This window comes from Dendrobates tinctorius, unplaced genomic scaffold (assembly GCF_039654945.1).
Source record: "Dendrobates tinctorius isolate UK_male_01 unplaced genomic scaffold, ASM3965494v1 ptg000319l, whole genome shotgun sequence".
Classification (NCBI taxonomy): domain Eukaryota; kingdom Metazoa; phylum Chordata; class Amphibia; order Anura; family Dendrobatidae; genus Dendrobates; species Dendrobates tinctorius.
Window position 1 is genome coordinate 1,665,067 of NW_027361986.1, and position 27,665 is coordinate 1,692,731.

Sequence of the window (27,665 nt, forward strand, 5' to 3'; positions counted from 1 at the left end):
GATTAACGAGGGCATGGTAAAGAAGGTAATCCTTGAAGGATATCATTTTGGTGTCAGCACACAGTGGATCTGGCCTCAGGGAAAACAATGATGTATATCACAAGTGAAAACTCAGGAACTGGATGAGTCACTTATTACACTAAGGGAGTCATAACTCACTGCAGATGAGAAATGTCTTCAGGTAGCTCTAGGAGCTGAACTGGCCTATTCATTGAACAGCACAGATTGACCTACAGAATGGAGAACGGGGCTTTTATTCTCCTCATAGCAAGATGGATTATCACTTTGCACTTCCAAATATCATCACCTACTATGAAATTTCTGTTCGTTGGTACATAGTTCTAGCAGAAGGCATTTGACATACTTTAGTTTTTCTAATTAATTTCTGCACAATTCTGAAGTTAAAAGGCAAGAAATATCTGAAAATATAATATACATTATGGTGAGCGGAATTTAATGGGACACAACATTTACAGACTAAAAGGAGTGTATGTTTCCAGCGTCCATATCTAATTATTCTATAACAGGGGTCTCAAACTCAGCAGAGTAAATGGGCCGCACATAAAAAAAAAAAAATTGAGCTGGCGGGCCGCATTCCTTTCAAACTTAATACACCTCGTACACACGCGGCTCCGCTCCGCACACCTCGTACACACGCGGCTCCGCTCCGCACACCTCGTACACACGCGGCTCCGCTCCGCACACCTCGTACACACGCGGCTCCGCTCCGCACACCTCGTACACACGCGGCTCCGCTCCGCACACACGCGGCTTTGCTCCGTACACCTCGTACACACGCGGCTCCGCACCGTACACCTCGTACACACGCGGCTTTGCTCCGTACACACGTGGCTCCGCTCCGTACACCTCGTACACACGCGGCTCCGCTCACCTCGTACACACGCGGCTCCGCTCCGTACACCTCGTACACACGCGGCTTTGCTCCGTACACCTCGTACACACACGGCTCAGCTCCTTACACCTCGTACACACGCGGCTCCGCTCTCCACACCTCGTACACACACGGCTCCGCTCCGTACACCTCGTACACACGCGGCACCGCTCCGTACACCTCGTACACACACGGCTCAGCTCCTTACACCTCGTACACACGCGGCTCCGCTCTCCACACCTCGTACACACACGGCTCCGCTCCGTACACCTCGTACACACGCGGCTCCGCTCCGTACACCTCGTACACACACGGCTCAGCTCCTTACACCTCGTACACACACGGCTCTGCTCCATACACCTCGTTCACATGCGGCTCTGTACACACACGGCATGGTTCTGCTCCATGCACCTTGTACACACGGCTCCACTCCTTACACACACAGGTCTGCCACCACCCTGTAAACCCCTCCTGATCCCACACAGAAACTTTACCTCATCCACCACCATGACAACCAGCACAGACAGCTGTGTCTTACATGGAGGCTCCTAATCATGTGACCCCTGACTCCTCCCTCTCCTGTGACCTCATCCCAGGTCCTGTGCAGAGTGTGCACACAGAACAGCCATCGTGGATCGCATGCTCCTGAATGCGCGCCTTCCCCCTGCCTCAGGGAGCGAGACATGTGGTGTAGTGATGTGTCCTTCGTGAACGAACCGAGACAAAGAGCCGGCTCTTTCATGTGACCGACGGGAGTCGGCTCACCACTGGGAGCTGAGCCAATTTTTTTTTCTCCCTGCTGTTTGTGTAGCTTCTTCCTGCCTGGCTGGGGGCTGGGAGGAGCTGAGGAGGAGACTAAGGCCGGGGTCACACTAACCTGCGCAAAATACGGTCAGTATTTTACATGCGTAATACGGATGATAGACCCCTAAATAGTGCTCCGTATGTCATCCGTAATCAAGGTGTGGTCGCGTATTTTGCGCATGTAAGCATCCGTATGTAATCCGTATGGCGAGATTTTCTCACAGGCTTGCAAAATGGACATATAATGGAGCCCTATGACAGTTTTAATAAAGAAATGAAAGAATAGATATAGACACATAGAATGCATATATATATGTGTGTATTCTATGTGTCTATATCTATTCTTTCATTTCTTTATTAAACCTGTCAGTGTGAGTTTACTGTATAGCGCACTGAATTGCCGGCTTTGCTAAAAGACACCTGGTGCGTATTTCTCGCAAGTCACATGTTTGGTCCGTGTGTAATCCGTATTTTTTGCTCACCCATAGACTTGCATTGGCGTACTACGGGCGTAGTACGCTGACAATCGCAGCATGCTGCGAGTGGCACGGAGCGTAGGATACTGAGGAGAAATGTACGGCTGGTGCGAGTGACCCCATAGAGAATCATTTGTCCGTGTCTAATGCGTGCTTTTTGCGCCTCTCACTCTCCCGTATTCCTCGCCAGTGTGACCCCCGGCCTAAGGCTCTGTGCACACGGTGCGGATCCGCAGCAGAACTGCAGGTGATGTACAGTACCATTATAGCCTATGTAAAAAAAAACCGCTGTGCACATGCTGCGGTTTTTTCCGTGCGGTTTTTGTGCGGAAAAAAAAACAGCATGTGACTTCTTTTGTGCGGTTTTGCTGCAGTTTTCCACCTGCTCCATTCTACAAATCCACAGGTGGAAAACCGCACAAAAACCGCAGTAAAACCGCAAAAAAAAGGAAGAAATCCGCAGGAAAAATGCAGGTCATTTGACCTGTGGATTTAGTAAAATCCGCGTGGAAAAATCCGTGGGAGGATCCGCACTGTGTGCACATAGCCTTAGAGCAGTGAGCACAAGTGGGGAGTGACTGGCAAGGCTTTGACTTGGGACTGGGCTCCTCCCACATGAACACATAGCTGTACTGTGATTGGCTGCTCAGTGCAGTGAGTGCACACACATGATCTGTGATCGATCACAATGTGCAGTCACACAGACTGTCACTGTCTGACATAACAGTGGATGTCCGTCAGCTGCAGGATGAGCACTGACAGCCATCTTATCCCTCTCATTATTTTCTGTAGTTCCTGCTGCTCTACAGTGGGAAAGTAATAATATAAATCTGAGGCAGAGAAACTCTGTGGACAGATCCGGGGTATATGTATAATATAAAGCTCTAAGCATCAATCAGTCCGAAGCCTTTATAGGCTGCGCAAGTGAGACGCACCTGCGCAGTCTGGCTCCAGACAGAGTGACGCACCCCCCACGAGATCACGGTAGACGCACTCTCCCCAGGAGATTGCGGTATGCGTAAGCACTGAACTCATACCGCGATCTCCGGCACAACACCTTACCGATTCGGTGTTGCCGCAGGGTCTTGCGTCTGGCGGTGATGACAGGAGAGGGCGAGTTGTGAGGGGTAGCATGCATACCAGGATAGAGGGGTGAGAGGACCATGTATACCAGGATGGGGGGGTGAGAGGACCATGCATACCTGGATAGGGAGGTGAGAGGACCATGAATACCAGGATAGGGGGTGAGGAGACCATGCATACCAGGATAGGGGGAGTGAGGGGGCCATGCATACCAGGATAGGGGGGGGGGGGGGGGGGGGGAGAGGACCATGCATACCAGGATAGGGGGGGGGGGGGGGGGAGAGGACCATGCATACCAGGATAGGGGGGGTGGAAGGACCATGCATACCAGGATAGGGGGGGTGAGAGGACCATGCATACCAGGATAGGGGGGGGTGAGAGGACCATGCATACCAGGATAGGGGGGGTGGAAGGACCATGCATACCAGGATAGGGGGGGGGTGAGAGGACCATGCATACCAGGAAAGGGGGGTGAGGGGACCATGTATACCAGGATAGGGGGGTGAGGAGACCATGCATACCAGGATAGGGGGTGAGGAGACCATGCATACCAGGATAGGGGGTGAGGAGACCATGCATACCAGGATAGGGGGGGTGGAAGGACCATGCATACCAGGATAGGGGGGGTGGAAGGACCATGCATACCAGGATAGGGGGGGTGGAAGGACCATGCATACCAGGATAGGGGGGGGTGAGAGGACCATGAATACCAGGATAGGGGGGGTGAGAGGACCATGAATACCAGGATAGGGGGGGGTGAGGAGACCATGAATACCAGGATAGGGGGGGTGAGGAGACCATGCATACCAGGAAAGGGGGGGGAGGGGACCATGTATACCAGGATAGGGGGGTGAGAGGACCATGCATACCAGGATAGGGGGTGAGGAGACCATGCATACCAGGATAGGGGGAGTGAGGGGGCCATGCATACCAGGATAGGGGGGGTGGAAGGACATTGCATACCAGGATAGGGGGGGTGAGAGGACCATGAATACCAGGATAGGGGGTGAGGAGACCATGCATACCAGGATAGGGGGTGAGGAGACCATGCATACCAGGAAAGGGGGGTGAGGAGACCATGCATACCAGGAAAGGGGGGTGAGGGGACCATGCATACCAGGATTGGGGGGTGAGGGGACCATGCATACAAGGATAGGGGGATGAGAGGACTATGCATACCTGGATAGGGAGGTGAGAGGACCATGCATACCACGATAGGGGGGGTGAGAGGACCATGCATACCAGGATAGGGGGGGTGGAAGGACCATGCATACCAGGATAGGGGGGGGGGTGAGAGGACCATGCATACCAGGATAGGGGGGGGTGAGAGGACCATGCATACCAGGATAGGGGGGGTGGAAGGACCATGCATACCAGGATAGGGGGGGGGGTGAGAGGACCATGAATACCAGGATAGGGGGGGGTGAGAGGACCATGCATACCAGGAAAGGGGGGTGAGGGGACCATGTATACCAGGATAGGGGGGTGAGGAGACCATGCATACCAGGATAGGGGGTGAGGAGACCATGCATACCAGGATAGGGGGTGAGGAGACCATGCATACCAGGATAGGGGGGGTGGAAGGACCATGCATACCAGGATAGGGGGGGTGGAAGGACCATGCATACCAGGATAGGGGGGGTGGAAGGACCATGCATACCAGGATAGGGGGGGGTGAGAGGACCATGAATACCAGGATAGGGGGGGTGAGCGGACCATGAATACCAGGATAGGGGGGGGTGAGCGGACCATGAATACCAGGATAGGGGGGGGTGAGGAGACCATGAATACCAGGATAGGGGGGGTGAGGAGACCATGCATACCAGGAAAGGGGGGGGAGGGGACCATGTATACCAGGATAGGGGGGTGAGAGGACCATGTATACCAGGATAGGGGGGTGAGAGGACCATGCATACCAGGATAGGGGGTGAGGAGACCATGCATACCACGATAGGGGGAGTGAGGGGGCCATGCATACCAGGATAGGGGGGGTGGAAGGACATTGCATACCAGGATAGGGGGGGTGAGAGGACCATGAATACCAGGATAGGGGGTGAGGAGACCATGCATACCAGGATAGGGGGTGAGGAGACCATGCATACCAGGAAAGGGGGGTGAGGGGACCATGCATACCAGGATTGGGGGGTGAGGGGACCATGCATACAAGGATAGGGGGATGAGAGGACTATGCATACAAGGATAGGGGGGGTGAGAGGACCATGCATACCACGATAGGGGGGGTGAGAGGACTGTTATGAACGGGTAGCCGAGGAGGAAATAAAAAACAATACAGTCTCGTCGTCAGCTTCCTGCTGGGGCTTCCTGCTGTGGAGACGAGCGACGCGTGGAGCCGGGCGGGAGGACGCAGGATCGCCTGGTGTGACAGGTAAGTAGCGGCCCCCGTCCCCAGCGATGTCGCTGGTGAGATCTGCCTGTGTGGCAGCTCACTAGCGACCACTTAGCGATGCACCAGCGATCCTGACCGCGTCATATCGCTAGTCGGGATCGCTGGTACATCGCTAAGTGTGACAGTACCTTTATAGTGAAGGGACAGGAGTGAGGGCCTGTGCCCAGGAGCTACAGTCTGAGAAAATGGCTAAAAAGCCTTCACTAGACCCCTGTACAGCTGTATAATGAGGCCCAGGCTTTATAGTTAAGAGACGGGAGTGATAAAAGTGGGGAAAGTAGCACTTTTTGCAAGAAGAGCCACTTTTTGAGCCAAAAAGAGCCGGCTCTTTTTGGTGAGCAGAGCCGAGTGAGCCAGATCACCAAAAAGAGCCGGACTGCCCATCACTAATGTGGAGCACCGCGGGCCGCAGATGCCTGCGTCAGGGGGTGTTTGAAACCTCTGTTCTATAAGGATATTACTAGGGAGCTCTGGTTTCGTACATACAATAATCAGTCGTAACAGGTGATGTGAATAAATGATTATCTTGTGACTGTAGTATCTATCATGGGGTGGGATAAAATAGGCAGAAGTCAGTTCTGGATGCTGATGTGTTGGAAGCAGAAAAAAATGGCAAATAAAAAGGCAAATCAAATTAACTTTGACAAGGGTTGAGTTATGACAGCTAGACAATTGGGTTAGAGCAGGTCTTTTGGGGTGTCTCTAATGTACAGTGGTTAATACCAACAAAATGTTAAAGAAAAGTCAATTATCGAACCAGCAATAGGAACATGGTCACCCAAGGCTGTCTGATTCATCAGGGGAGCAATGGTATGCATATTTGTTGAATCAGAAAAGGTCTGAAGTATATGATAAAGAGTTTAGGTGTAAGGAGATAGACAAGTGAGAAGACTCGCACAGTTAAAGCCTAATAGATACCGCCATCTGTTGGTCAAAGAATTGCATTAGCAGGAACTCAAGGGTGAAGTGCATGTCCCTCAGGGAAAAGAATGTAGGAGACAGCAGGTCATGTGATAGCTGGGTGCAGTTAAAAATTATAAAAGGCCCGGAAGGGGAGGAGTTGGAGCCCGAAATTGTAGCAGGATAGACATGCAGTACAGTGAGCTGGCTTATAGCCGCCATTATGAGAGACTGGAGTTGAGTACAGGAATCAAGACCAGACCCAACTAAAGACAGAGAGAGACCAGGTATGAGTGAACACTTGAGAGAGACCCTACTCGAGTGAAAACCCATGAGAGACCAGACCTGAGTGAAGACCTGAGAAATACCAGATCAGGGAGGGCTGAGCTGAGTGAGCAGAGTCAGAGCTGAGCGAAAGATGACTAGGCCACAGCAGACTGACATTCGTGTGAGCTGTGGCTTCCAATGTAGACGTATGGTACAAAGTGGGGACCTTGGCCGTGTTTAAGGAAACGAAGGTGACCAGTGTGACAATTGGACCAAGTAACTCACCAACCTGGGACTTGCTGTCTAGATGGGAAGTATTTTTGTCAACCGTTATGGCCTGTGTGATGTTTTGTGCTGCCTAGAGAGTAACCACAGTGAGGAGCCCAGTAGTGACTATGACGCCCTGTGGGTTGACGTAGTAGGACTAAGGCATCATTGACGATAACTGTTATCTAATGGTAATAATAGAACGACAGTGTGTAAATAGCACTGTGTCAGTATCCTGTTCATCTGAATTATTGTGTTCTTCTTGTAACATAACTTGTTTCATTTTCAGTTTTTGTGCTATCCCCTTCAATTGTGCCAAAGGCACCCCTTTTATTGTGTTAATCAAATAAATAGTTGTTGGTTTAAGTACCACTGTTTCCTCATTGTCTGCTCTGTTGCATCCGTGTACCTTTTAATAGAAGATGTTGACTTGGACTCCAAATACCTCAGAACTGAATCTGATCATGCATCTGTGTGATGTACTGGAAATACAAGTCCCAACCTTGGAGGCCTTGTAGAGTCCATGTCTTGATGAGTCACAGTTGTTTTGGAGGCAAGAGGGGGACCTACACATAACTGTATTCAGGAACTATTGTCTGGTCTGGTGTTGGTAACTTGTACTTGCTGACTACTGGGACAGAGACCTGTATAATGACTCAAGTTCAGACCTAACTGCTTGGCAATTCAGAATGTACCTGAGGTTTTAAAACTTGGAGATAATCAACAGCTTGTTGTTTACTGCTGGTTCTTGTCCATAGCTGGTGATGGAGTATTTCACCACAGACCAGCGAGTGTCACATTGGCATGATCTCTCCTCCTGTCCAAATGCTGTACCTAATTATCCCTTCCCCAGGTTACTAGATGCCTACTTCCATTTTATTTAAAAAATACAGATTTTTGTTTTCCTCAGCTCCCACAAGCTGACAGATGCCTACCTTCCTTTGACCTCACCACACAGGAGCTAATTATCTACTCCAATTACATCTACCACATGTGCAGTGAACCATTATGGCTAATTGCTTATATCATGTCCATGGACCATGAAATGCTATTTTTATTTTATTATAGACCTAATAGATGTTTTTTTTATCTTGAGTTACACTTAGAAATCTATATTCTAAAAAGTATCTTAGACATCTTGGGGTTTACTCAGGTGTCCCTCCAGTCCTGTGTATGTTTCTTCAATGTTTTATAAGAGTCGGCACTATGTTGGTGTAATTTTGGCTCTTTCATCTCCTCTTCGAAGATTTGGTCAGTAGATCTCACTTCACCTCTGTTAGATGATTATAGTTTAGACTGAGGCATATCTATGTTTTCTCACACCTGGGGCAAGATTTCAGTATGGCGCCCTCCCCTCAGCACTCAATATGTTTGACTAGTTGTCATGTGACCACTTATATGCGGATGAGCTGCTATTCCAGATTCTCTCAATGGTCAGTGAAATACTACTGCCTTTGCTTCACCGAGAAAAGCAGAAGGAGAAGCTAGTTGACTAGGGACTGTAAGGCTATATACTCACATTGCAGAAATGCTGCGGAAATTTCCGCAGCATTTCCGCATCTCCCGCCACGGGAAAAACGCATGGAAATTTGCATACGTTTTTCCCACAGAAAACAAGCGTTTTTCACACGATTTTCGCATGTGGAATTCAAGCGCATTCCAAGCGATTTGAAGCATTGCTTGGAATGTGATTGACAGGTTGGTCACACTTGTCAAACATAGTGTTTGACAAGTGTGACCAACTTTTTACTATGCAGAATCAATAGTAAAAGATAGAATGTTAAAAATAATAATAATAAAAATAAAATCGTGATATTCTCACCTTCCGGTGTCCCGCGCAGCGTCACCAGGCCTCAGCGATGCTCCCGTTCTTCGTGGTGCCTTGCAACAATGACCTTTGCTGACGTAGCGGTCTCGCGATACTGTAGCGGTCTCGAGAGACTGCTAATTCATCATAGGTCCTTGCCGCAAGGCATTACTGAGAATGGGAGTTGGCTGGAGCATCGGTAATGCTGCACGGGATGCCGGAAGGTGAGTATAACCCGACTTTTTATTTTAATTCTATTTTTTACAGTGATATGGTACCCAGGGCCTGGAGGACAGTCTCCTCTCCTCCACCCTCTGGGTACCATCCGCACATGATCCGCTCATTTTGCGCATGGTGGGCATAGCCACATGCGGAAAGTAAGCGGATCTCATGCATTCCTATGTGTGCAGAATCTCGGCGATTCCGCAAAAATAATGAGCTTGCTGCATTTTTTCCGCTTTGCGATTCCGCTGCGGAAAAAACGCAGCATTAGCACAGAATATGCGGAATGCCATAGGAATGCATGGGGTGCGTTCTGTATACGTTTTCGCGGTGAAAAACGTGGCAAAAACGCATAAAATCCGCAACGAGGGTACACAGCCTAAGTATGAAAATTGCACAAGAATGATCATGTGATGACAGCTGGAATCAGGAAGCAGAGCTGAGTCCTGACAATGAGAATATTACATTATGTTAGGATTGGGCAGACTACAGTGCTTAATGTTATGTTTCCTGCAGAACAGCGCAGATAGTGGAGGGACCACAGGTCTCTATAGCACAGGACTTAGCACTTTATCTCCTGGTACAAGCTAGTCCCCTTATGAATATGCTTGAATGAAACACGTTGGGACACCACTGAAGGGAGAGTGCAGGGCTTTTTCAGCACAGGAGTAGTTGTGGACTGCCGTTGTCATGGCAGGAGTTTTGGGATAGGTTTACTGCTAGCCCCATTGGGACTGACAGGGTAATGTCCGTCTCAGGAATCTTCTGATGATCCAGCCAGGAAACAAGATCCACTGCCCTGTGAAAGCATACATCTAACTTGGTGATAACGTTCCTTACCTTATACTTTCCCACCTGATTATTATGTGTCCGTTATTTATTATAAGTGGTGACACTTTGTTGCCATAGATTGTATACCACTCTGTCTACATGTAAGTAGGATCACATTGCCATGTACTGGTGACTTTGCTCAGTCCTACTTGAGAACAATTTATTCACCGCATGACAGTGGGTAGTGTGTCATTACGAATTCAGTCCCTGCTGTTGCAGGAGGAATCAGTTTTTATATCCTAGAGGAGGTCTGAACCTTGGGTGAAACTTGGAGCCAAGCTCCTTGGCCTAGAGTCACCTCCCCCTCACTTCAGAGGTGACACTTTTTATTTTTAATGAGTATATTAAAAGTTATATTTTAATGCACTATTCTCACTTTATGCTATACACTGACCAATCCCACAACCTCTTGTCATACTGTGTCCTCACCAATCTCCTGAACCCTCCTCCTAAGTGTGTCCGCATCAATCCACGCCAATCTCCCCCCACTCCACATGTGGTGTCCACACCAATACTGTGTCTGTCTTGCTCCTTCTGTCTCCTTAAATACCCCCCCCCCCAAATTACAATAAATCTTCAGTCTCTTCAGCTCCAGGGGAGAGTTTACCTGATTGACACGCACCATGTGTCTGCAGCGCTGGAAATGGATGTCAGCAGCGTGATCAGATGACCTGGTCGCACTGCTGACGTCTCCCTGACCCAGAAGTGTCGGTGTTCATGGCTTTTATTGTATTTGTGCCTCAGAGGCGCGAGTACAATTGATTGCTTCTCTGAGTTGGCTGTCAGCTCTGGGGGAGGGCGGCAAAATGCAGCCGCTGGGGAGACACTTCATACTGTCCTGATGTCGCCCCCCTGCCAGCTGTGCACAGGGCAAGTGCCCAAGTGCCCTGCTCGGCCCCCTAGGTATGCCCATGGGTCACCCTCCCAGGGCTGTGGGTTACTCGGTACCGGGCCGGTGTCGGCGGGATGTGTCACAGCAGCGGTGACCCGGTCCGTGGCCCTGGGCGCCCAAGCATTAGGGGAGATTGAATGGTGGAATGCAGTAATGGAATAGCTCATGACGCCACTTGTGGTGTTCGGCAAGTGAGATGTTAAGCCGACGCTGCTTGCAGATCCACTGGGACTGATGGTATGGTGCAGCAAAGATGTAAAAGCTCCCCACAGGTGAAGCTGTAGTCCCAGGGCAGTGCAGATGTGGTTGGCACGGGGATGTAGCAGTGCCGGAAGGTTAGGAAGCAGACAAAGACACAGCGGGGTGCAATTTCTGTACCTTTACTTGATAAATGCAGTCCAGGGTCCTGATTACAGATGGTACTGGAGCAGGCTAGCCTGAAAGCAGCTCAGGGATTCTCTCTCAGCAGATGGGCTGTGCAGTCTCCTTCTTAGCACTTATTTGAGTGAAGTACTCCTAGTACTGAATTACACTGAAGTTCCTCCTAATTCTCTTCTACTAGCACTCCTCGTATGGCAGACAGCTGTAGCTGCTATTCCTCTCTTGGCTGACTCCGTGCTGTTGTGCCTCCGAGTCTTAGATGGGAGTAGGGCATTTACAGCCTCCTACTCCTCTGGTGTCTGTTGCAGGATCATTAGTATCCGTACAACCGTGGAGACCAGGCTCCAGTTCATGCACTCTCACTGTGAGGGAGCTCTCTTTTCTCAGCTCAACCTACAGCTTCTCTCCACACGTCTGCACACGTGGACCTCCTCACACTAACTGACCACTCCTTCCTCTTGGCCCTCAGAGAGCACTCCTCCCTTCAATTCCAGTTCAGAGTCCCCCCTGCTTGCCTGGAGTGGAACTGTGTTGCATGTATAGGTTAACTGCGAGAGAGACCCTTTACTGCTTCCAAGCCTGGCATTACCCTCCATGGAGGAAGGCAAAGCCACTGTGGTGGCCATACTCCTGGGGCGCCACACCCATGATTTATATACAGTGCAGCGGCTCAGTTCAATCATGAACCCCAAACTTCCTCCCGCACTTAATAAATATTTTGATTAGGTTAGTTGGCTGTCTATCAAATTTACCATGGTATGAGCAAACTAGAGAAATTCAATTGTTGGCGAACTTGCAACAGAGAGTGATGTGAGAGATTACAATCTGTTATTACATTGTGATGTTAGGACTACGGAACATACGTAATGAGAAGTAAATGTATCATTCATGCTGTGATTTGAGTAAGTCTTGGGGCCTCATAAATTGCTTTCAAACCTTTGTATGATGACTTATAACTAACTAGAAGGGAATCTTTAGATAACATCTCATATAAATCCTCTCATATCACTCCCTATCTATATGTTGGAACATATCATGGAGCATACCTTTCTTTTGCAAAAATTCCAATGAATGTAACCTGCTGCTTATCTCATTGATTGCTTCTAAGTGTAAGTATAAATATACAGTATGTGATGATGATGTTCAAACATATGTGTTAATTGCCAATCTAATCACATTATCCCCCAAAAATGTTGGGATTGTGTAAAAGGAATGTATAATCTCCATATCATCATTAATTGGCAATATTTTTATTTTCATATAACAATTTAAAAAATTCCCAGAAATCTAACATTTTTCACACTGGTCACTGAGACTAATTTAGACTCATACTTCCTGTTTTTTACAAAACACTTTTCAGAAGCCTCATTATCGTCACAGGCAGGATTATAAAGACAGGTAAAACGCCTATATACAGCGCCTCCCCTTGTTACATCTCCCTTCATAATCACCTTTTGCACAGGCTCATTACATATTTCCATACAAAAGATATTAGATATTTCCATCTGTGTCAGTCTACTGTTTCTACATTCAGTGTCCTCAGTGGCCAGTGTGAAAATTGAAAGATTTCTATATTTCTTTTTTAAACAGTTATATGAAGAAAAAAATTACCAATATTTAGAAATAAAATAAATTTAACCTAAAACCTTGATTAAAGCAATAGGCAATTTTTTTCAAGACACTTTCCTTTTATAGTCATGGACGAAGGAAGAGTCAGGATCCTCATAACAGTGCCCAAGACAGTTACAAGATTCGGCACTGACATCTCTTAGTCAAAAGGTTAAAAAACAATTATGGGAAAGTTTTCTATTGCATGACGTCAGGCAGAAGTTTGTCCTTTCTATCACTTCCGAGGTTTTTATGAAGAATATGATATCAAGCTCTTCCTTGGGGAACCAGAGGACAGGATAAGCTCTGGAGATCATGAGAGACATTGCGTAACAGGAGTAACAAGGAAAATACAAAATGTGCCTGGATGTTGTTTGCTCCAATTCATAAAATAAAAAGTAACATATTTGACTCATTTACAGTGGGTACGGAAAGTATTCAGACCCCTTTAAGTTTTTCATTCTTTGTTTCATTGCAGCCATTAGGTAAATTCAAAAAAGTTCATTTTTTGTCATTAATGTACACTCTGCACCCCATCTTGACTGAAAAAGAAACAGAAATGTAGAAATTTTTGAAAAATTATTAAAAAAGAAAACTAAAATATCACATGGTCATAAGTATTCTAACCCTTTGACCAGACACTCATATTTAAGTCACATACTGTCCATTTTCTTGTGATCCTCCTTGAGATGGTTCTACTTCTTCATTGGAGTCCAGCTGTGTTTAATTAAACTGATAGGTTTTGTGCCTTTACAAATCACGTCCTATCTATCTGCCTATATGAGACCTCACAGCTCAAAGTGCATGTCAGATCAAATGAGAATCATGAGGTCAAAGGAACTAGCCAAGGAGCTCAGAGACAGAATTGTGGCAAGGTAGAGATCTGGCCAAGGTTACAAAAGAATATCTGTAGGACTCAGTGTTCCTAAGAGCACAGTGGCCTCCATAAGCCTTAAATGGAAGAAGTTTGGGATCACCAGAAGTCTTCCTAGACCTGGCCGTCCAGCCAGTCTGAGCAATCATGGGAGAAGAGCCTCGGTGAGAGAGGTAAAGAAGAACCCCAAGATCGATCACTATGGATAAGCTCCACAGATGCAGTAGGGAGATGGGAGAAAGTTCCACAAAGTCAACTATCACTACAGACCTCCACAAGTCAGGCCTTTATGGCAGAGTGGCTCAATGGAAGCCTCTCCTCAGTGCCAGACATATGAAAGCCCACATAGAGCTTGCTAAAAAACATATGAAGGACTCCCAGACTATGAGAAATAAGATTCTCTGGTCTGATGAGGCGAAGATAGAACTTTTTGTGATAATTCTAAGCTGTATGTGTGAAGAAAAAAAGGCACTGCTCATCACCTGCAACAGTGAAACATGGTGGACGCAGCATCATGCTATGGGGGCGTTTTTCAGCTGCAGGGGCAGGATGTCTGGTTGCAATTGAAGGAAACATGAATGTGGCCAAGTACAGAGATATCCTGGATGAAAACCTCTTCCAGAATGCTCTGGACCACAGACTTGGCCGAAGGTTCACCTTCCAACAAGACAAGGGCCCTAAACACACAGCTAAAGCAACAAAGGAGTGGCTTTAGAACAACTCTGTGACCATTCTTGACTGGCCCAGCCAGATCCCTGACCTAAACCTAATTGAGCATCTCTGGAGAGACCTGAAAATGGCTGTCCACCAATGTTCACCATCCAACCTGACGGAACTGGAGAGGATCTGCAAGGAAGAATGGCAGAGGATCCCCAAATCCAGGTGTGAAAAACTTGTTGCATCATTCCCAAGAAGACTCATGGCTGTACTAGCTCAAAAGGGTGCTTCTACGCAATACTGAGCAAAGGGTCTGAATACTTATGATCATGTGATATTTCGGTTTTTCTTTTTTAATAAATTTGCAAAAATTTCTACATTTCTGTTTTTTTTAAGATGGGGTGCAGAGTGTACATTAATGAGAAAAAAATTAACTTTTTTGAATTTACCAAATGACTGCAATGAAACAAAGAGTAGAAAATTTAAAGGTTTCTTAATACTTTCCGTACCCACTGTACATTTAATGCTTAAGCAGGAACATAAGACATGTCAATAGCTGAATGTCAAACTGATTTATTTTCCTAAGACCCATGCTTTACCTGATCTACAATCTTCTCACATTTGCGGTAAAGTACAGATTAAAGGATAGTAAAGCTCCATTTGTTAATTACAAAATTGCTTAAACAAGAATTCCCTAATATAATCCTCTTAACCATATTGCTTCTTTTTTTTAGGATCAGGAGTGATTTAAGTACCAGAAGATAGTTGCCGCCACCATACTGATGGTATTGTCAATAGATAGAGCAAAATGGCTGTCACAATGCGCTAACGATCCTACCTGCCATTCTGCTCCCTCTTTTCACAGGATACAGACTCTGTAAATGCTGCCCTTATTCTATTCTATCTGGTCGACATACACTTAGGTGCAGGTGTGAACTAAAGCTTTATATGTGAGCCTCCGACTTTATATTTACTGTATCTAAAGAACATCCTTACATCACCTATTGGGATGATGCTACTGGATTTATTTAGGTCAGATTCCCTGGATAATGTTCATGACAATTCATAAATACAGCACAATGGTAAGCAATCCAGTACATGAACTTACAATCTATTCCTTAAAGGGAAGCTATCAAAAAATTACCTATTGATTAAAATAGTTTTTTTGGGTTAAAGGGGTGGTCCAAAGGCAAAGTAATTTTCATTATACCTCCATATCTGTTTAGTGCCAAAATCTAATATACTTGTATTAAGAATTCCCGATACTCAAAAATAGCATAATCAGGGGGTCGAGGCTACAGCCCCTGCCCTTTCCCTGAAATGTGGCTTCATCAGTGACGCTCGTTTCAGGGGCAGGGCTAATACCTGCTCTGTTCCTGTGCATTGTATGATGTGCACAATGACAGCGCGCAGTCTCTCGCTGGCTCAGATTAGCAGTAATGAGCCGGCAGCTGAGTGGTGACACAATACCCATAGAGCAGAGATCAGCGCCTCCCCCACAAGTGACGTCAATGGGCTCCTGCACACCAGGTATTCTGAGTCTGATACCTCTGTTGTTGGCTTGGTACTGCTGATCTGAGCCGGTGAGCGAGTGCGCTCTAACATTGAACATATCGCACAGTGCATATTGCGCAGGGACTATCCTAACCCCTGAATCGAGCGTCACTGATGACTCTTCATTTTAGAGAGGTGACAAGGGCTGTGGCACTGTGATCCTTAAATGAACCATCATCAAAAAGGAAGGGAAAAAAAAATAGAATAGCAGTTAGTTTGTTAGGAAAAGGATAGGAACATCTTTAATGCAAGTATTTTAGAAATTACTTTAGATTGTGGCATTGAATAGATAGAGAGGTTACTTAGGCCTTCAGCTCACCTCTATAAATGCATTTCTTTTAACAATTTGTGCAATTTTTTTAACCTATCACAATCTGTATTAAGAATAAAAAATGGAAATCTTACAATTTTCACACCGGCCACTGGGGAGTTTTTAGACTTTAGTTTCCAGTTGTTTTAAGAAATAACACATGTACATAGAATGTACAATATAAGCCCACAAGGGCAGGGCTCTCTCCCCTCTGTACCTGTCTGTCATTGTTAGTTTGTGTTCTGTAATTTATATTTGTATTTTGTGTGTAACCCCTTCTCATGTACAGCACCATGGAATCAATGGTGCTCCAAAAATAAATAATAATAATAATAATAATAATAATATATAGGATGGGGATCTTACCATAAGGGCTATGTTTTGCATTGAAGCATCTAATGAGCGCGTGCAAACATTATTGTGAAGGGAGGGGGATCAGGGTCATCTGTGACTTTGCCTATTGTGAATGGCTGATTCTGTGTTATCAACTGTGCATAGAGGCTTCATCTGTCACTGTAATTCTCATCTACTAAGACCAGGTCACACTTGCGAGTGTGATGTGAGAAACTCGCACGAGTTTCTCGCATCAATACCCGGCACTCGGGACCGGAGTGTGTGGCTGCATGTCTTTCTATGCAGCCCTATGCTCTGGTCCGAGTGCCGGCGGCAGTGCCGGGTATTGATGCGAGAGACTTGCGTGAGTTTCTCGCATCACACTCACATGTGAGGCCCCGGCCTAATAGGAAAACTTATGTAAACTCTTCCCTGAAAGGACAGGTAGTCGAAGTTTACAAAAAGCCTCAGTTTCCATTGTGAAAAAATTGCAAAATTACTATTTTTGCTTTGTTAGTAAAGATCGTGATATGAAAAAAAATGGTTTAAAAATACATGCAACACAAACATCTGACTTAAACAATGTCATTTTCTGAAGCTTCCCTGTATAAGTAGTATGCATCTTAAGAAATTCATGATGATGTACTAATTAATGGATCCTAATAATTTTGAGATATTTTATTCTTCTTGCCCCGTTTGACCCTTGGTTAAATTGCAAAAATCCTTTGTAATCAAATGAAAACCGATGTCATTTTGCATTAAGTCAATCATTTCAGTCAATTAACAGTGCAAAAAAGCATAAAGTAAATTGTGAACGGATAAATATGTAATAGGGTGTAGCTACATTACAAACAAGATGGGAAAGGTAAAATGAGAGTGAAATAACACGATCCCTTTAAAGGGAATCTGTCACCTCATTTTTGGCCTATGAGATGCGGCCACCGCCATCAGGGTCTTATCCACAGCATTCTGTAATGGACGTCATCGCTAGAAGATGGGAGGCGCCATACCGGACCGCGACACCCATCGAACCGGACCACCCCTGGGTGAGTATAATCTAACGTGTTTTTCTCTTTCAGGTTACATCGGGGGTTTATCTACAGCATTACAGAATGCTGTACATAAGCCCCTGATGGCGGTGGCCGCAGCTCATAGGGCAAAAATGAGGTGACAGATTCCCTATAATCACTGGTTATTGGACGTTACAGCATATACACATGGCTGAATTATGGATCTTTGCTGTACGAGTCGGTAATATGGTGCTTTATATGTACCATGTTTGAACACATGCCATATTCTGGTGGGAAGCATTGCTGCTGCCAAGAGTATGGGGTCTCACAAAGTCAAAAGCACATTAAGTGTTCTGTGATATGGAACCTTAGGGTCTCCATGTTCGACCCTTATGGTCCAAGCACATAGTTTTACCCCATGCATCAGACTAATTTTTGTGGACAGCCAACTGGTATAACCTCTGTCAACAGTAAGAATTTTCCATACCAAATTAGAAATGGGGCAAAACTATTTTTTTTCCCTTTGGGAAGCTCTAAAGATTAGATCGGGAGGTATTCTTACAGATTTTAGCCTTTTTTTTATTATTTACACCGATGTTTCACTACAAGTACCAGCATCTCAGTTAATCGGCTGACAGTTTCTATTTTTTGAACAATTGATTATTTAGTGTTTGTCTGCATTGACCTTTCCCAATATCGCATGTATCAGTTTTATCTTGTATTCCGCATACAGAATGCAAATCACCGAAAAAAATACCTTATCCGGCTTTCGGCAGATGGTGAGTTGTATGGTGCGAAGACTAAATTAGGAACTTAAGCTGCATAAATGCTACTGAATATTACAGTGTCGGAGAAGGCAAAGGTGTGAACTGGAGTTTAAATACAGGACTGAGAGGTAATATGGAAAAGGTGACAAGGTTTTTATAACTGTATTTTTGATGATTAATAGTGATGCAGAAACATGCAGAGCATTATACATAGACATCCTGTATGAAGTCAAATGTTTATTAGCACAGCAAATTACTCTCTGAACCTGTGCTGAAATCAGCTCTATCTGATTCATACAGATCAATCCATTCCTTACTTACATGTGTTCCTAACTTAAAATACCCTGAGATATAAGGAGTGAGAACAAGATTGTGATATACTCTGTCAGGAGACGTATACGCCATCTCTATGAGGCCAGTCAGTTGATATATGACTTTCAGGCTGTCAAGGGATCCATCAGCATGTTGTAATATTGTATGGATTTGGTATTGTTTGCCGTTAAAGGAGTTGTCAATTACTGGACAACCCCCTTTAAATGCACCCAACATGCTAAATAAGAAATAAGCAGACTTAAAGGGAACTTGTCAGCAGGATTGTCCACAGTAACCTACAGACACTGTCAGCTTGGCGCCATTAGGCCAGGATCACACTACCGTGTGTGATGCAAGAATTTTGCACGAGTTTCTCTCATCAACATCAGGTGCTGCCGCCGACACTCAGGACCGGAGATGCGGCTGCATGTATTACTATGCATGTATTTCTATTATAATTGTAAAGTGCTGCGGAATATGTTGGCGCTATATAAATAAAAATTATTATTATAGTGTACAGTACACGATACAGTTAAATGTTTGGGACCAGCCCAGCCTGGGAGTGGTACATGAAGGAAAAAAGGGAGAATCATTTCCTGGTTTATTCAGTGTGAGTTAGAGAAATTTAGGGAAAATGTGAGGTTTGTTACAAGCGGAAGTTCAAGGTGCAGTGGGCTGGAGGCATGTGGACTACATATCATTCTGGCAGCCTGAGGTCATATTGAATCTCCTGCGGACCTTCCTGTAACGAAGGACCTTCATCCCGAACTAGCAACTGAAGAGGGTGCAAACAGGAGAAAATCCAGCTCAACAAACTTGTGAAGAATCTGCTTTCTTTATTCACCGAAAGTGCTCAGTGGATGATAAACAGAATCAGCAATATAAGTTACATGATATGCGACATCAATGTGTTTCAGTTGACTGCTACGTCCCAAACTAGGCACTGAAGAGTATGCCTTAATCTCTTCCACACAGAGGAAGCTAAACAGTGAACTGCGAGAGGGAGATGTAACGGATCTTAGGAGTGCTGTGGGGCCGGACAGGAAATCCCTGGGGCTGATAAGAGGATCAAGTGTAGAGAGAGTCCGAAGTGAATGTGAGCAGAGACTCAAAATGTACTGTATCGATGGAACCGGAACTGAAGGGTGCTGTACCTGTGTCACATGCAGTATCCAACCTGTGCAGTAAAGTTGAAGTTGTTAAAGTGAACAGAGTGTCCCCTGATGTGTGTGCCACTGATCCAGGAGCTAAGGACGTAGATGCAGTTGAGGCCACAGGGCTGCAAGTGAGTGCACTGCATTGTACACAGCACAACATTGATGGACTGGACACTGCTTAATTGTGGTTGGCATGGGCGTGGAGAAACAGCAGCTACGGCCCTGGCTACTGTACACAACACTCACATGATGATGTCATATGCAATGTCATGAGATTGCCATAGGACACAGCGTTCAGAGCCACGCCGGTTTAGGAGTTCTGACAAAACTGTAGAGACTGCAGCCATTAGCAACTGTTGACAGAGCAATCGGAGTCCAGGAGCTGAGTTGGTCTGAGAGGTATGTGTTTTTAAATATTTTACTTGGCACAATAAGGTCATTCAAAAGGAGTTATTGTTGACAGCGGATTATTCAGGATACTCTCCAAGGAATAAATCATTTGTGTGTCTCTATCTGTGCATCTTCTACAGCAGGCTGCTTCTCTCACACAGACACAGGAAAACAGGAAATACAGTCACATGCTCTTCCTGTGTCAGCCTCTGGGAGGTTTTTTTTTATCGTATCTTTATGAGCAGCATACAAATCCAGCAACTAAACACTCATAGACAGGAATGGAGTTGTTGCACCAAACATATTCCAACAGTTATTCACTAGTGGACAACATTTTATCTAAATTAAAGAAAAGTTGAGGGTAAACGCATCTGAATAATATCATGGAAACCTCACTTGTATACAGTTGCTGCATTTATTGTATACAGAGTTATTGATTTTTAACCATGAAATGATATGTGCAAGGCAAAGACATTTCAATGTGCTGAGCTTGTCAGATGAATAAAATCTACTGTATAAATAAAGACCAAAGGGTAATCCATAGTGATTCAAGGGTATTTAAGTTAGGGTTATACAAAGAAGCCAAAATAAAACTGCAGGATACAAGAGGAAAATGACTTTCATCAATCTGTGCCTGCTGTGTATCAGATATGGAGGTTGAGTACCAGGGCCGGACTGGGACAAAAAAGCAGCCCTGCCGCTCAAACCCCACAAACTATAACACTCCTCACACCGATCAGTGAATTTTGCTTTACTTTGTCGTGCCCCTCACTCTCCTAAAAGGAGATATTTGAAGAGCCACATGAGAATGACGCCACAGTGCGTATGATCGACCACAGCTGCATATACATGGTGCTCTATAGAGCTCCGATTTTCAGGATCATAGGGTCACAGCAGTTGGATTTCCAGCATTTTAAAAGTTATCCCCTATCCAGAGGAGAGCGAATTACTTGGGATAATGCAGTTAAACCACTTTTCCAATATTTTATTTTTAATTGGCCATAGCAATATTGAAAATAATAAATCAATGCATTGACCCTCCCAAAGTCCAATGTCACTTCTTTGACAACAAGACAGGAGAAGTGGTACTGTGCAGTGCATACAGGGTCGGCTCCAGGTTTTTGAGGACCCCGCGTGAAAGAGTCTCAGCGGCCCCTTTAACACATACCACAATTCATAATGCACAGATACAGCAGAGAAATCTAGGTGTAGCACAAAGCCAAAGATTTCAGTTCTTACATTATATGAGTGTAATGTCTGAAGTTTTGGAATCTCTTTGGCCCACTTTATAATACAGAGCCGCCAGCCCACCAGGCATCTGCCCAGCCCGGCACATTAGCAATCCGGGCATGCTGAATACAATGCATTTTATTGTTATTTCTTTGTATGTAGCTGTTGTTATCTTTTATTATATTGTATATTGTTTAATCTCTTTATATTTATTTAGCTGTTTTGTGTAAATCCATTTATTCTTCCATCTTTTAATCTAATAGGAAACGCTGTACAAGGAACGTATGTATAATAGTCAGATGAGAAATATTACTACAAGAGACGTGAAACCAAAGAGATTCCAAAACTTCAGAAAAGTGAAAGGTTACACAAAATACTCTCACCAGCCAAAGGAACAAATGTTGGCTGACCACTTGGACAATTTAGGTTCCTGATTAACAATCTCTTTTATTAGCTAAATAGAAATTTGTAGACAGTTTCAATTATTTGCTTTATAAGAAAGGTCTTTGTGTTAGCTAATAAAGTGGTGTTCTTGGTAACGATTAATGGCTAATCATTATCTACTAGGGAATAATAGATGCCCAATCAACTAAATTTATAGCATTGTTTTATAATAATCAGAAGTGGATGTCTGTGGTAGATGACTATAGATGCAACTTGCTATATATACAGTTGTGCTCAAAAGTTTGCATACCCCGGAATAATTTTTGCTTTCTTGACCTTCTTTCAGAAAATATGTATGATAATGTAAGAATACGGCCGGGTTGCAATCATGTCAGCATAGTCCATGCTCACTGTGCTGTCACCTGCTTCTTCCCTGCTGTGTTCCCCGCTCTTCCGTTCACTTAAAGGACAGGAGTCCAAAGCAACTTTAAGCATAACGGATTTATTCTTTTCAGCACATCCATAGCACTTCCAGCACACTTGTCACAGTACCAGCAATGCATTATTCTTCGTCTTTCCCTAACTTCTACTTCACTGGAATAGGCCACAAAGTTACAACGGGACGAGGAGCCCGGTGAAAGCGGCTCTTCAATATATCTCCCTGGATCCAACTTCAGAACAGAGTCGGAAATATAATCTCCTAGGTCGTCCACCCCCTTTTGGTTATCCTGCCCGCAAACTTGCTGGTAGCCCACTCTACTACTACTACTTCTTCACACGTCTTCTGTAGCTTCTTCACTACACTGCTACGGATACCATGCACTGCACTCTTCTCATCTTCCTTAATACTTCCACTCCTTTCTATGGATGGCTGGGTTTCTCTACTTGGGAACGTTGTGTGATAGCTAAGCAGCTCAGGCCCCAAGGCCACCTGAGCACACCAGGGGGTCTACCCCCGTATGACTATAACCAGGAAATCTGTCTAGCTTATTCCTCAGCTACCACTACTACAATTAACTCCTAAGTGTCCTACAACAAAACCTTCCTATGCAGTGTAATCAGTGCCCTTATGTAGTGGCCTTTTCCATAACAGCACTGTTCCTAGCTTACATATAGCAATAAATCTAAGATATATAAAGAAAAAAATGCGAGAGAAGGGTCCAATACAAAGTTATAAATTTATTAACAATAATTTTATTCAAGTATATCAGGATTTAAGAAAAAAGGTGAGATAAGAGTCAATAATTAGGAAGTGACCAGTCATAGTGTCCCAATCAGAATCGGACAGTACCACCATGTGTGGTGGAACCTGCCATGTGCTAAATCCACAGTTATCTATAGATAATTTCACAGCATAGTATTACCTTAAGGCTGGTCTGTAGTATACGTCCACCCAAGTGTGTCCTCCCAAACGCACGTTTCGGCTAGATGGCCTTCATCTAATTATGGGACTATGTGGAATATTCAAACTTTGTGCTGTATATTTATAGAATTTTTTAAATTCCCGTGTCCATGTACCCTTGTGTGCCCTATTGTTCTTGCCCATGTTTCCTGGTATGATCATCATTGACTCTTATCTCACCTTTTTTTTAAATCCTGATATACTTGAATAAAATTATTGTTAATAAATTTATAACTTTGTATTGGACCCTTCTCTCGCATTTTTTTCTTTATATATCTTAAATAATTTTTTGCGATTGTCCTTTATGTCCATATATATATACACCCATTTGTTTAGTAATACTATACATTTGTGTATTTGTTTTACTATATATTAATGGGGTTTTTTTCCATGAAAATATTATGATATAGCAATAAATATGTATATACAATAGCTTACATATAATACAAAGATATGTAAATACGACACATTCATATACAGCAATTATGTACATGTAGGTAGCATCAACATTTAAAGGGCTAGGCCCTGACCCTCTTTCAATAACACCAAAACTTTTTCTCCACTCATGGTTAGTGGTTGGGTGAAGCCACTTATTGTCAAACTACTGTGTTTTCTCTTTTTAAATCATAATGACAGCCCAAAACATCCAAATGATCCTGATAAAAAGTTTACATACCCCATTTCTTAATACCTTGTATTGCCCCATCTAACATCAATGACAGCTTGAAGTCGTTTGTGGTAGTTGTGGATGAGGTTCATTATTTTCTCAAATGGTAAAGCTGCCCACTCTTCATGGCAAAAAGCCTCCAGTTCCTGTAAATTCCTTGACTGTCTAGCATGAACTGCACTCTTGAGGTCTCTCCAGAGTGGCTCAATGATATTGAGGTCAGGAGACTGAGATGGCCACTCCAGAACCTTCACTTTGTTCTGCTGTAACCAATGACAGGTCGACTTGGTCTTGTGTTTTGGACTGTTGTCATGTTAGAACGTCCAAGTACATCCCATGCAATGCAGAATTTGCTGATAATGTGCTGCATTCATCTTTCATTCAACTTTGACCATATTTCCTGTGCCTTTGTAGCTCACACATCCTCCAAAACATCAGCGATCCACCTCTGTGCTGTACAGTAGGAATGGTGTTCCCTTCATCATAGGCATTATAATGTTTATGGTTGTGGCCAAAAAGTTCAATTTTGGTCTCAACACTCAAATTACCTTGTTCCAGAAGTTTTGAGGCTTGTCTCTGTGCTGTTTTGCTTATTGTAGGCAAGATACTTTGTGGCGTTTGTGCAGTAAGGGCTTTCTTTTGGCGACTCGACCATGCAGCCCATTTTTCTTCAAGTGCCTCTTTTTTCAGAGAGTCCAGCATTTCAGCTGATGTTATTTGTGGGTTTCTGTAAAAGTCTGTCTGGATCCCAGAAACTCACTCAGCTTTTATGCCCACACACTGATTACAAGCAAACAGGTCATAGGTGAGGATGTTACCTTTAGTAGCCATTAAAACCCATTTGTGTCAACTTCTGTGCATGTTATCAGGCCAAAATCACCAGGGAATGTAAACTTTTGATCAGGGTCATTTGGATGGTTTTGGTTTCATTATGATGTAAAAAGAGAAAACACAGTAGTTTGACAATTAATGACTTCTCCCAGCAACTAACCATGAGTGGAGAAAAAGTTTTGGTGTTAACATTCATATTCTCTGAACAAGGCCAAGAAAGCAAAAATTCTGCCAGGGCAAGTAAACATTTGAAAACAGCTGTACATATGACTGTAATGATATTTGGCTTTTCTGCACAATTTGGCTAGTACTGGTGAGCGTTCTTGCGTACCATGGGGAAAACCAATATTCAGTGACCCTTAAAGGTTACTGTATACTGATCTATATTTATGAGTCTGAATAGCATTTTCTGTTCTTGATTGATCTTTTCACTTAGGTTGCTGAAAAAAATTTCGAATGCCATAAAGAAGAAAGTTGAGATATATGAGAATGGGATATCTGCCTGCAATATTGAAAAACTCTAAAGTTAACAGTAAAGGAAATCATTAACATTCCCTGTCACTTAGAGTCCATTGGATAGCTTTATTCTTCGATTTCATGCACACGGAAGAGCCATGTGTAGGAGTCATCTTTGTGGTATACACGGTTCCCTATGGCTCCGAAGTATGCGTTATATATCATGTGCTGCTGTGTGATGCACATTCAGGTGTAGAATATCTCAGAACAGTTCTGTGATGGCATCGTTAGGAGCATTTTGTTTCTGCAGGTATCATAAAGTGCATGACAAATAACCCTAGCACAGATAATATGGCATTGGAATATCATGCTGCAACAAAGTGTTTTTTGACATCTAACTTGAGATATGTCAATAGCTTTTGAAATTACGTTATGAGAAATGTTATTAGGTTGGTACGTTAGGGTATGTTTCCACATTCAGTATTGGCAGCGCTTTGGAAGCAGCTCCGTCCAAAGCGCTACCGGCTTTTGTAGGCGGGGTGATTCCGCATTTGTTCTTTGAACCATGCGGAATCACCGTATCTTATACAGACGGTGATATTTATCATCTCCGCAAGATAAATAGACATGCTGCGGTCTAGAAAGACGCGCCGCATTTCCGGTTACGCAGGGAAGCCGCGGGTGTCCCTGCACCCATAGTGGAGATGGGATTTCATAAAATCCCCTCCACTATGCCGTAACATCTGGCCGCTGCAGTTTGGATGCTGTGGCTGTATGCAGCGTCCAATCCGCAGTCTTTACTGACCGTGGAAATATACCCTTATTGTTATCCTGGGGTCGGCTTCATTCACGTCGGTCCACTATTCTCTGTTGTGCTCCACTTCAGGTTTTGCAGGCTGCCTAGCATGGCTCATTGATGTCATACCTATGATCTTTCTTATGGTCCAATTAACACATGCCTGTGTTTTCGGATAGCGATTGAAGACTCTATTTTTTTTTTATTCTACCTACTGCGCACACCATGCTTTACCCGCTTGTATTCCTAATGACTTCACATCATCCATCCTGCTGCTCCACAGATTCCCAAGTGTTCCACATCTTCGCTCCCAATGTGCCATCCCGCCAGCTACACCAACACCTGGGGTCCATGTATACACTCAGAACCTGGGGCTTATGGCTCAAAAAGTGAGGTGGACCTTCTAACCATTTTTTGTATAGTTACATGTCACAGGTATGTCAGAAGCTGCAGACAGTCGCACTGCATCTAGCTGCAGAAGGTCTATCCGTTTGGCTTTGCAGACACCTTCATAACCCTTCTGACTCTTTGACCCAGTGGCAAGCTTTTTCCAGCTCTAAGTGACACACCTGGACCTGGGTGATTATAGATTCCCAGCCTGCTGCTGGGAGTGGCTGGTGATATTTTCATTTCCCCCTGTTGGCTTGGAGCTATAGCAGTTGACTATCTTGCTCTTTGGTGCTACTGGAGGACATCTTTGCTACATCACTGAGTCTACTCAATATACGTGTTCCCCTTGTTCGTCTATCCCAGCTGTCTTTAGTGGTAGTGGGGATTTACTAGTGTTTATCCTGTCATTCCCTAAGTAGGGCTTATCGCCAGGGTCAGGCAGGGATTAGGTTCGTGCTCGGCGATAGGTGCAGAACCTATATAGGGACGTTTAGGGCAGACAGAGTGACTTTAGATCTGCTTAGAGGTCGCCACTCCCCCCTTCCTTAGTGTTGGTCTCCCTTCCACTCATCCCTTCGTGTTGCATTTAGTCTTTCCTACACTGTGCGTGACATTACATTTGGCTACAGAGATGTATCTAGGTTTTCCAGCACCTGGGGAAAGTTTGATGCCCCCCTCCAAAAACGTATGCGATTTCACACTTATTCACATGCTGCTCTCCCTAATTCTGTCAATGTCCAGTTAAAAACTAAAAAGCGGGAAGAAAAGCTTGTTGTAAGTATGAAACTTGCATATGAGTGAAGTGGCCATGTGATGACTGCTGGAGCAAACAAGCAGAGCTGAATCCTGACAGTGAGTATATTACACGCTGTTAGGATTGGCATGCTACAGGGCTTCATTTTATAATTAAAGGGTTTGTCCAGGTTTGTGATGAAAGCCTGCAGTCTCTCTATGCCTGAAACATGTGAGCACAATTGTTCAATGGGAGTCGGGGCGCTGCACATTCTCTGAGCCGGCTGTCAACTTTAAAGCCAGCTCAGAGAGCGGCCAACTCCTAGTTAGGAGCGGCGAAATGTAGCCAGCGGAGAGACACCTTGGACCGCCGCATTAGGTGTGCCCAGGGCACATGCCCCACCCTTCCCCCCTAGATATGCCTCTGTTTGGCTACACCAGTATTTGAGTGTTCTTTCACATCTCTGTACAATACGGCCATGGAGAAGCTGTGTTATAGTAAAAAAATGTAAATTATTTGTAATTATATCACAACAGTTTAATAGAATAAATCTTATTGATTCCAATATTTCTAAT

The 27,665-nt window shown here is 44.6% G+C and overlaps 1 protein-coding gene across 3 annotated transcripts in view; it reads right to left on the reverse strand.

The window, feature by feature from the left end:
- Positions 1-27,665, reverse strand: part of PPP1R1A (protein phosphatase 1 regulatory inhibitor subunit 1A) — a 282,252-nt gene that overhangs the window by 171,680 nt on the left and 82,907 nt on the right. The window contains exon 1 of one of the 3 annotated variants that reach the window (XM_073561423.1): positions 1,387-1,452. The exons of the other annotated variants lie outside the window; for them this stretch is intronic. Within the exon in view, the coding sequence (XP_073417524.1) occupies positions 1,387-1,401 (15 nt within the window). The 5' untranslated portion in view covers positions 1,402-1,452. Of the gene's footprint in view, positions 1-1,386; positions 1,453-27,665 lie in introns of those variants that run through there. 3 annotated transcript variants of the gene reach the window in all.